Here is an 11,235-nt window from a genome sequence, read left to right on the forward strand (position 1 = left end):
TTTAAGAACTTTCCCACAAAAATTCGAAGGCACCACTTTTCAGCATGGCCTCATACTATAAACTCTTTGTAAAATCTCCGTGATGAAGTGGTGGCTTCACATCTAATTGTATTTCACCACTTCGAGTACATATTTAGATTTCCTGTAGGGTTTACATGTCAGTATCGGCAAGAAGTAATTTTAGCATTTTGTAGAAAATTAGAAAAATCCGAAATCGGTCATTAATCAATTTTACTGCTTTATTTATTTGCTGCCACTGACTTTTAACCTGCTGCCTTGGTACTATAGCTGGTACACACATACATACATTAATCCCTGTTCCTTAGATCATGAATACAACATTTCGTAGTGATGTGGAATATGTCATTCTATCACTTTAACATAAGTTTTCTTTACACGAAAAATAAGGGATTTTTTTTATACTACTTCATATCTAAGAAATCATCTGTTGAATGGAAGGAGTTGTCATTCAAAAATTCTCTTAATCTGCTTTTAAATGTTGGTTGTCTATCTGTCAGACTTTGAATACTATTTGGAAAATGACCAAAGATTTTTGTGGCAGTGTAATTCACCCCTTTCTATGCCACAATGAGATTTAATCCACAATAGTGAAGATCATCATTTCTTGTAGTGTTCGCTGTTATTTCTGGATTGGGATGAGTTATTAATGACAAATTTCATAAGTGAATATATGTATTGCGAAGGTACTGTGAATATCCCGAGATCCTTAAATAAATGTTTGCAAGGTGATCTTGGGTGGGTTCCAGCTATTATTCTGATTACATGCATTTGTGCAATGAATACTCTCTCTCTTAATGACTAATTGGCCCAAAATATGATGCCATATGAAAGTCTATATTTATCAATGGTTTTATGCCATTTACTGTACAGAATTGTATAAACTTGGTTTTCACAAAATTTAGTAAGAGTCCATTTGCAGAGAATCACCTAATTTTCTGAAAGAAATTATTTGCTATTTCCTCAGCTGATTCTTGCTTGTTGGGTGTGGTTACTATACTTGTGTCATCAGCTTTGAATCTTCATGAATATAGAGCGGCAAGTCACACACACACACACACACACACACACACATATATATATATATATATATATATATATATATATATATATATATATATATATATATATATATATATTAAGAACAATAAGGAACCTAAGACTGACCACTGTGCGACGCCATTCTTGATACCTCCCCTCTGCTCGTTTTTCCTGACTATCTGTACTGTTAATTTCAACCTTCTGCATTCTTCCAGTTAAGTATGAATTAAACCACTTGTGCACTGTCTCACTCATACCACAATACTTAAGCTTACCTAAAAGAATTTCATGATCTACACGATCAAAAGCCTTTGAGAAATCACAGAATACCCAAATGGGTGCTGTTCGGTTATTCAATGCATTCAATATTTGACCAGTGAAAGCATATATAGCATTTTTGTTGAAAAGCTTTTCTGAAAGCCAAATTATTTTGTTAGTATTTCATTTTTACCGATATGTGATGCTACTCATGAATCCATTATTTTTTGAAGAATTTTGGATAAAGCTGTCAGAAATGAGATTAGGCGGTAGTTGTTAGCATTAGATCTATCCACTTTCTTATGCAATGGTTTAACAATAGCGTATTTCAGTCTATCTGAAAAAATTCCCTGTTTCAGCAAGCTACTACATACACTCCTGGAAGTGGAAAAAAGAACACATTGACACTGGTGTGTCAGACCCACCATACTTGCTCCGGACACTGCGAGAGGGCTGTACAAGAAATGATCACACGCACGGCACAGCGGACACACCAGGAACCGCGGTGTCGGCCGTCGAATGGCGCTAGCTGCGCAGCATTTGTGCACCGCCGCCGTCAGTGTCAGTCAGTTTGCCGTGGCATACGGAGCTCCATCGCAGTCTTTAACACTGGTAGCATGCCGCGACAGCGTGGACGTGAACCGTATGTCCAGTTGACGGTCTTTGAGCGAGGGCGTATAGTGGGCATGCGGGAGGCCGGGTGGACGTACCGCCGAATTGCTCAACACGTGGGGCGTGAGGTCTCCACAGTACATCGATGTTGTCGCCAGTGGTCGGCGGAAGGTGCACTTGCCCGTCGACCTGGGACCGGACCGCAGCGACGCACGGATGCACGCCAAGACCGTAGGATCCTACGCAGTGCCGTAGGGGACCGCACCGCCACTTCCCAGCAAATTAGGGACACTGTTGCTCCTGGGGTATCGGCAAGGACCATTCGCAACCGTCTCCGTGAAGCTGGGCTACGGTCCCGCACACCGTTAGGCCGTCTTCCGCTCACGCCCCAACATCGTGCAGCCCGCCTCCAGTGGTGTCGCGACAGGCGTGAATGGAGGGACGAATGGAGACGTGTCGTCTTCAGCGATGAGAGTCGCTTCTGCCTTGGTGCCAATGATGGTCGCATGCGTGTTTGGCGTCGTGCAGGTGAGCGCCACAATCAGGACTGCATACGACCGAGGCACACAGGGCCAACACCCAGCATCATGGTGTGGGGAGTGATCTCCTACACTGGCCGTACACCTCTGGTGATCATCGAGGGGACACTGAATAGTGCATGGTACATCCAAACCATCATCGAACCTATCGTTCTACCATTCCTAGACCGGCAAGGGAACTTGCTGTTCCAACAGGACAATGCACGTCCGCATATATCCCGTGCCACCCAACGTGCTCTAGAAGGTGTAAGTCAACTACCCTGGCCAGCAAAATCTCCGGATCTGTTCCCCATTGAGCATGTTTGGGACTGGATGAAGCGTCGTCTCACGCGGTCTGCACGTCCAGCACGAACGCTGGTCCAACTGAGGCGCCAGGTGGAAACGGCATGGCCAGCCGTTCCACAGGACTACATCCAGCATCTCTACGATCGTCTCCATGGGAGAATAGCAGCCTGCATTGCTGCGAAAGGTGGATATACACTGTACTAGTGCCGACATTGTGCATGCTCTGTTGCCTGTGTCTATGTGCCTGTGGTTCTGTCAGTGTGATCATGTGATGTATCTGACCCCAGGAATGTGTCAATAAAGTTTCCCCTTCCTGGGACAATGAATTCACGATGTTCTTATTTCAATTTCCAGGAGTGTATGTAGCAGAGAATCCTGGAAAACCGTAGTGTGGTCAGATGAGTCCCAGTTTCAGTTGATAAGTGCTGATGGTACGGGTCGAGTGCGGCGCAGACCCCACCAAGCCATCGACCCAAATTGTCAACAAGGTACTGTCGCAAGCTGGTAGTGGCTCCATAATGGTGTGAGCTGTGTTTGCATGGGATGGGCTGGGTCCTCTGGTCCGACTGAACTGATCACTGACCATATGCAGCAGTTCTTGGACTTCCCAAATAACAAATAAATATTTATGGCTGACAAAGCGCCGCGTCACAGGGTCACAACTGGTCGCGATCGGTTTGAAGAACATTTTGAACAGTTCAAGCGAATGATCTAGCCACCCAGATAGGCCGACGCGAATCCCATCGAACATTTATGGGACGTAATCTAGAGGTCAGCTGGTGCACGAAATCCTGCAGTGGCAACACTTTCCAATTAGGGACGGCTTAAGAGTCATGGAGAAGAAATAAAAAACTTTGAGGTTCACCAATGACATTGTAATTCCGTCAGAGACAGCAAAGGACTTGGAAGAGCAGTTGAACGGAATTGACAGGGTCTTGAAAGGAGGATATAAGATGAACATCAACAAAAGCAAAACGAGGATAATGGAATGTAGTCGAATTAAGTCGTGTGATGCTGAGGGAATTAGATTAGGAAATGACACACTTAAAGTAGTAAAGGAGTTTTGCTATTTGGGGAGCAAAATAACTGATGATGGCCGAAGTAGAGAAGATATAAAATGTAGATTGGCAATGGGAACGAAAGCGTTTCTGAAGAAGAGAAATTTGTTAACATCGAGTATAGATTTAAGCGTCAGGAAGTCGTTTCTGAAAGTATTTGTCGTACGTAGCCATGTATGGAAGTGGAACGTGGACGATAAATAGTTTGGACAAGAAGAGAATGGAAGCTTTCAAAATGTGGTGTTACAGAAGAATGCTGAAGATTAGATGGGTAGATCCAATAACTAATGAGGAGGTATTGAATAGAATTGGGGAGAAGACGGGTTTGTGACACAACTTGACTAGAAGAAGGGATCGGTTGGTAGGACATGTTCTGAGACATCGAGGGATCACCAATTTGGTATTGTATGGCAGCGTGGAGGGTAAAAATCGTAGAGTGAGACCGAGAGATGAATACACTAAGCAGATTCAGAAGGATGTAGGTTGCAGTAGGTACTGGGAGATGAAGAAGTTTGCACAGGGTAGAGTAGCATGGAGAGCTGCATCAAACCAGTCTCAGGACTGAAGACCACATCAACAACAACAAAGAGGCACAGTGGCCCAGTATTTCTGCAGTGGCTTCTAAGGCCTAGTTGAGACCATTCCACGTCGAATTGCTGCACTAAGACCGGAAAAAGGAGGCCCGGCGTGATATTAGGAGGTATCCCATGAATGCTGTCACCTCAGTGCAACTGTAACGCTTTTAGCGCAATTTGTATGCTATCACTGTAATGTTGATACAAAACTGCTGGTATACTACTGTCCTGTACATCCTATGAGTAGTGATTCATTCGGAATTGTGTGTTGTAGATTTCACATTGAAGAGTGTATTAGGTAATCTTCTTGTCGTTGGCAGACAGCATGTCTTCATGAGATGAAGGAGACTGTGATGTAAGTCAGCGGTGACGATATTCACACGTGTCATTTGCGTACCGCAGGAAAATCGTGTGCTTGACGGTGCTGCTGCTGGTGGTGGCGCTGAGTTCGGTGTCCGCGAAGCACCTCCGCGGCCGCGGCAGAGACGTGTGCGCCTGCCCCCGCATCTACCGCCCCCTCTGTGGCTCCGACAACAAGACCTACGCCAACGAATGCGTCTTCGAGTGCGACAAGAGCCTAGGCCGCGCCGCCTCAGGTGAGTCAAACATCTGCATCACTTACTTCTCTTCTTGTCGTGTCTGGCCGCGCGGGATTAGCCGAGCGGTCTCTGGCGCTGCAGTCATGGACTGGTCTCGGCGGAAGTTCGAGTCCTCCCTCGGCCATAGATGTGAGTGTTCGTTCTTAGGATAAGTGTGTAAGCTTAGGGACTGATGACTTTATCAGTTAAGTCCCATAAGATTTCACACACATTTGTATTTTTTGCTGGATTTTCACCACGGTTTTACTTTCCCAGGAGCCTGATGTTTGCCACTACACGCCCAAAATTTACCATTCCACACTGGTCCTAGAATGCCTCTCATTCCGCCTTGCCTTCCGTGTCCCCCATCTTCTCCTACACATATTCTCTATCAGTTGGCAAAATTCTCCCCTCTTCTAAAATTCTCGAACATCCACTCAAATCCTGTACATGCTGCTGACTCAATCATCATAACCCAGTTGTCTACTCAATCGTGGGCTCCTGCTGCGCCTAAGCCAATGCGTCCTTTCATTACCAAACCGTCCATATCCAGTCCCAAGGCAACTTCAAAAGGCTCTTCCCAAACCTGGAAACATGTCCTGACATTTACACGTCCTACGAGCTATAGCCCTAGTCCTAACATCCTTTCCCTGGACCAAGGCTGCACTACCTCTCCCAGCCTCATGACCTAGCCTTGTTCCTTCGTGGTTTGGCATCCATTAATACACCCCATTTCCCAGCCAAACATCGTATTCCCACTTTCTAACTCGGTGTCCCATTTCTACGTATTGCCCTATTTCCCAGATCTCCATCTCCATCTACATCTGCAGGACTACCCTGCAATTCATACTTAAGCGCTTGGCAGAGGGTTCCTCGAACATCTTTCAAACTATTTCTCTACCATTCCACTTGATAAAGGCGCGCCGGCAAAAACGAATACTTAAATTTTTCCGTATGAGCTCTGATTTCTATTATTTTATTACGGTAATCATTTCTGACTATGTAGGTAGGCGTCAACAAAATATCTACTCATTCGGAGGAGAAAGTTGGTAATTGAAATTTCGTGAACGCAACAAAAAGCACTTTGTTTTTATGAATGTCACAGTAACACATGTATCATATCAGTGACACACTCTCCCGTATTTCATGATAACACAAGATGAGCTGTCCTTCTTTGAAGTTTTTCGGTGTCCTCCATCAGTCCTGTCTGATAAAGATCCTACACGTGCTGCAGTAGTCCAGAAGAGGACGGACAAGGGCAGTGTAAGCAGTCGATTTAGATAATTTGTTACGTAAATGTTCTGCCAATTAAACACAGTCTTTGGTTCTCCTTCCCCACAACAGTATGTATGCGATCGTTTCAGTTTAACATGTTTTGAACTGTAATTCCTAGAGATTTAGTTATCTGACAGCCTTTAGATTTATGTGATTTATCGACTAACAGAAATTTAGCGGACTCCATTTAGTACCCATGTGGATGACTTGACAATTTATATTTTTTACGATCAACTGACACTTTTTGAACTATACCGATACCTTGTCCAAATCATTTTGCAATCGGTTTTTATCTTCTGACGACTTTACTATACAATACACGACAGCATTATCTGAAAACAATGTAACAAGGATGCTCACATTGCCTCCTAAATCTTTAGCATAAATTAGCAGAGGCTCAATAACACTTCCTTGGGGAACGCCAGAAAATATTTCTGTTTTACTCTATAACTTTCTGTCAATTACTACCAACTGTGACCTTTCTGACAGGAACATGCGAATCCAGTCCCACAGCTGAGACGATACTCCATAGACACGCAATTTGAATAAGAGGCACTTGTGAGGAACAAATGTCGAAAGCTTCTGGAAATCTAGAAATGTGGAATCAGTTTGAGATTCCCTGTCGATAGCACTCATTGTTTAGTGAGAGTAAAAAACTAGTTTTCTCGACGCCAGTGATGTGGGTCTGTAATTCGAGAGACTACACCTATTACTGCCAGTCTTTAGGTACGGATCTTTCGTCGTGAGAACTTGTGAATGATTGCTAAGTATTGAGCTATCATAGTAACATATCGTGAAGGGAACCTACTTGGTATACAATCTGGACCAGAAGCGTTGCATTTATCAAATTATTCTCTGTAACGAGGGCTCCAAGATTCCTATCCCGTCCTTGCCATAAACCAACCCTGTGCTCCATGTCAAACTACCTTTTCGAGCACCGTACGTCAAACCCTAATCATCCTTTATCAATTCTTCTTCTGTACTTCAAGTATTAGGTGTTTACCTGTTATGGTGCCCATCTCTCCGCAGACTCTGTTTTCAGCTATTTGTTGTTGTATAAAGTCCTGATGCGCCAAAAACACCGACGACATTAATTAAAAGTAAAAACAAAAAACGGCAAGGAGCATTCTCCCTTCACAACTCAAAATACGTTGATGAGCCTTAACATTCTGAACTGGTGAAACCAGACATTTGTATTAGTTGGCCCACCTTTGGAACGCAATGCAACAGCGATTCTGCGTGGTATCGATTCGACAAGTCCTTGTTCCGTTTCCAGAGGTGTGTGGCACCAGGCGTCTTCACACAGCTCACACAGTTCCCATAAATTACTGACCAGTGATTTGTGAGTGCGAAGCTGCCGCACGATAGCGTCCTAGGTGTGTTCCGTTGGTCTCAGATCAGCACATCTGATGGCCAAGAAATCGACGTGAATTGACTACCATACTCCTCAAACCACTACGGCTCGATTCTGCCCTTCTGACACTGAGATTTAAGTTGTTGTGTTCACCGTTGTGACAGACATCAAGCATGAAGTGATGCAGATTTTCAGCAATAATGTTCACATAGGCCATAGCTGTCATGGTGCCTTCGATTAGTACCACAGGTGACATGGAAGCCCAGATGAATGTCTCCTATAGCATAACACTTCACCATCAGCTTGCGTCTGTGGCACAGTTCATCTTCTGAGCAGCCTTTCGCCTCGGTTACAGCGCATGTGGACATGACCATCGGCCTGGCGAAACGAGACACTTGATTCATCCTGCCAGGCGACACGTTTACGTTGATCCACGGCCCAATTTCGATGGCTTCGAGCCCATTGCAAAAGTGGCTGGCGATGTAGTTGTGTCAACAGGTCAACATGGGAACACATGGGTGTCGTCTGTTGGGGAGCCCAGTATATAACAATGTGCGCTGAACAATGTGCTCCGAAACCCTTGTGCCAGCAACATTGTACCCTCTTGTCAGATCTGTTGCACATCGACCCATATCCTGCTCTACAGAGTGGGCAAGCCTCTGGCCTGCAATTCTGTGAAGTGGAGTGAAAATGCAACACCTTGTCACCTGTTCAAGATTTCACCATTGTTCAACCACTTATCATAGGTCCGCAAGACATTAGCATGCAAACAGCTGATCATCTTTACCGTTTCCGAGATGCTCGCTCCCAGACGCCGGACCATGACAATCCTCTCTTGGTGTCAAAGTCGTTTATGTCGCGGTATTTTCCCCTCTGCGACACACATCCTCACTAGAATGATTTCCCATTCGTTGCATTGATATACGAAGTGAATTCAAGTTAATACACCCCCGATTTTTCCTCTGGAATAATTCAGCCGAACACTATGAAGCTTGTATCACTCCTCGATGTAACCTTGCTGCAGCCACCCACATTTTTCATAATGTCGACGCCATATTTCCACGGCCGCTCCAAACGCTTGTTCAGGAATCTGGTTTGATCACTGGAAAAACGCATACATGACTCATACACTACCATAAGCGATGAAAAGAAAGTTCCATTCATTCTATCATCACGCATCCACAATGCCTGATATCATGCCATGCGCTCTACCTTGTGTTCGTCCCCAACCGTTCGTGACACCCACATGAAGAATACTTTTCGCCACTTTGTGTATTAAAAAGTCTTCACTCTCGTCACTGCCAGTGGAGTTCTGTGTGTCGTACAGTGCTGCATCTCTGTCACACAACGAGTGCACTCGCATTTTAAAGAAAACCGTATATTTTTGTTTCCAGTCCTGAGGAATAAAAATCGGAGGTGTTGTAACTTGAACATAAATAATATTTTCCTTCCTCTGTCACGTGGCCAAAACGCCAGTGGACAACATACATTCTCTCGGTGTGCAGTGGTCACGAAGTTTTGCAGTGGTCACGAAGTTTAGGCTCATCGGTATTTAAACATTTAAATGTAAATGAAACTTATCTTAACAACCATACCACTCCTGACTAAACTAAAACACTGGAAGGCAGGTATCATATCAGTTTTTAGGATACGCCTCCAGACAAGGGTGCCCATATGGTAGTTTGTAAGGGGGAAGGGAGGGGGGGGGGGGGCAAGAATATGGAATATTTTTAACATTTTGTAAGAATAATGGTGACTTGTAATTATACATAAAAATTCCAGGTCCGACCCTGTTAAAAACCTATTTAATAGCGGCCTTCAAACCATTTTCTTGAAAGAAAAATACGTGACTACACTTTATTTTTTCCTTACCACCGCCCCCCCCCCCCCCCCTTTTGTGGTATGAGTGCTCTTATAGCAAAACACAGCGTGCCATACAGATCATACAGATGCCTCGGAGCCACTCATGATGAACCAATTTCAATCTCTCTCTTCTTTTGTTTATATGATTTTCATTGATCTTTCTACTGGTTTAATATTATCTTCAATCTTCTGGTACCTGTTATGACCGTAACGTTGTTTTCTGTTTCAGATGTACGAATCCTGCATGAAGGAGGCTGTGATGAACCCGTACCACTTAGAAGGCTTTAAAAGATTGGTACTGTATGGAGTCATTGAAATGTGGACATACATTTTGAGCACATAAAATGTCAGAAGATTATTTGTTAGCCGATCAGAGGCCCTGAAACATAAATAAAACATTTCAAAGAAGTCCTAACAACTTTTTAATGGAACACTAACTTGTATTTATAATTCCCTTTGATGACCTCTACGATAGCAAACGATTTCTTTTCCAGACGACTTCACATTGTATAAATTGCTGCCGGGATAGTATGAAAGGAAGTTTATGTCATTATTTAAATGTGGAAGCTACTTTTAGAAGATTTCTTTACAAGAGTTTAGCGTAACTGCTTCTCCCAAGTAAGTCTTAAGACCTATACATTGCTCTGTGCACTTCAGACACGACAGAGGTTCTGCTACAGATGCATATTACCTCAGCTATATTACTAATAGTTTTCTCTTTGTGTATGCCTATATTAATAAATTGGCATCTTACATGATTAAAATAACATGGTTCTTTCATTTATTCAAAACATTGTTTGCTTGATCACACAGACAATCCAAAGGTTATCTATTGACTAGTACCTGGTTCTATCTGTGAAGACACTGTGAATGAGACCTAATTTATCCCACTAGACACTCGCTCTAGGCGCTACATGTAACACATTCATTACTGTGTGTTTACATGAAGGATAAACGAGGAATAATACACATTTTGTTTCCTTTCTCCTTCTACAATTATGACCACTATTTAGACCACAGAGAAACGAATCTGTATTAAAACATGCTTAGGTAGCGAAGGTTCTCTGTATGTGTTCTGTTTGTAGCTGAGTAGCTCCTCCTCTTTATCTAGCAGATTACAAGTTCGACCTATGATGCTAGCATGTCTACAAAATAAGTAAATGGCTTGGTGATTTATTGGTGAGAAGACAGATGTAGAAGTATTACTAGGTGTGCTCCAAGAAAGAGTATTGGAACCCTTGCTGTACATGTTGTATGGTATAGACGTGAAACACAATATAGATATCAACTTCAGACTTTTTGCAGATGCAGTTCTCTATCTATTAGCACTGTCTGAAGAAAGTTACACAAATATTTAGTCAGAACTTGATAAGATTTCGAGTGTCACAGAGACTGACAACTTGTTTTAAATGTTGGGCAATGTAAAATTGTGCATGTCGCAATATGAAAAAAAGTAGTATAGTACGACTACAATATCAGTTAGTTACAGGTTGAACCAGTCAAGTGTGTGTAACAACTTGTAGGGATATGAAATAGAACGATCACATGACGAGATGGCAGATTTCGGTTCATTGGCAGGTAAACTGGAAAATATTTGAAAAAAAAAAAAAATTGTGTGATGAGTGATCTCGAAGAAAAAATATATTCTACTAAAAACTACTTCGAAAAAAAAAAAAGGTTCAAATGGCTCTGAGCACTATGAGACTTAACTTCTGAGGTCATTAGTCGCCTAGAACTTAGAACTAATAAATCTAACTAACCTAAAGACATCACACACAT

General features: G+C 43.1%; 1 protein-coding gene across 1 annotated transcript in view; it reads left to right on the top strand.

Annotated features, from left to right (window-relative positions):
* Nucleotides 1–9,864, top strand: part of LOC126336184 (turripeptide Lol9.1-like) — a 28,131-nt gene extending 18,267 nt beyond the window's left edge. Inside the window, exons 2-3 of the mRNA XM_049999691.1 lie at nucleotides 4,789–4,982; nucleotides 9,686–9,864. Of these exons, the coding sequence (XP_049855648.1) occupies nucleotides 4,789–4,982; nucleotides 9,686–9,744 (253 nt within the window). The 3' untranslated portion in view covers nucleotides 9,745–9,864. The remainder of the gene's footprint in view (nucleotides 1–4,788; nucleotides 4,983–9,685) is intronic.
* The last annotated feature ends 1,371 nt before the right edge of the window (nucleotides 9,865–11,235 follow it).

The sequence above is a fragment of the Schistocerca gregaria genome, chromosome 2, assembly GCF_023897955.1.
Source record: "Schistocerca gregaria isolate iqSchGreg1 chromosome 2, iqSchGreg1.2, whole genome shotgun sequence".
NCBI classification, from domain to species: domain Eukaryota; kingdom Metazoa; phylum Arthropoda; class Insecta; order Orthoptera; family Acrididae; genus Schistocerca; species Schistocerca gregaria.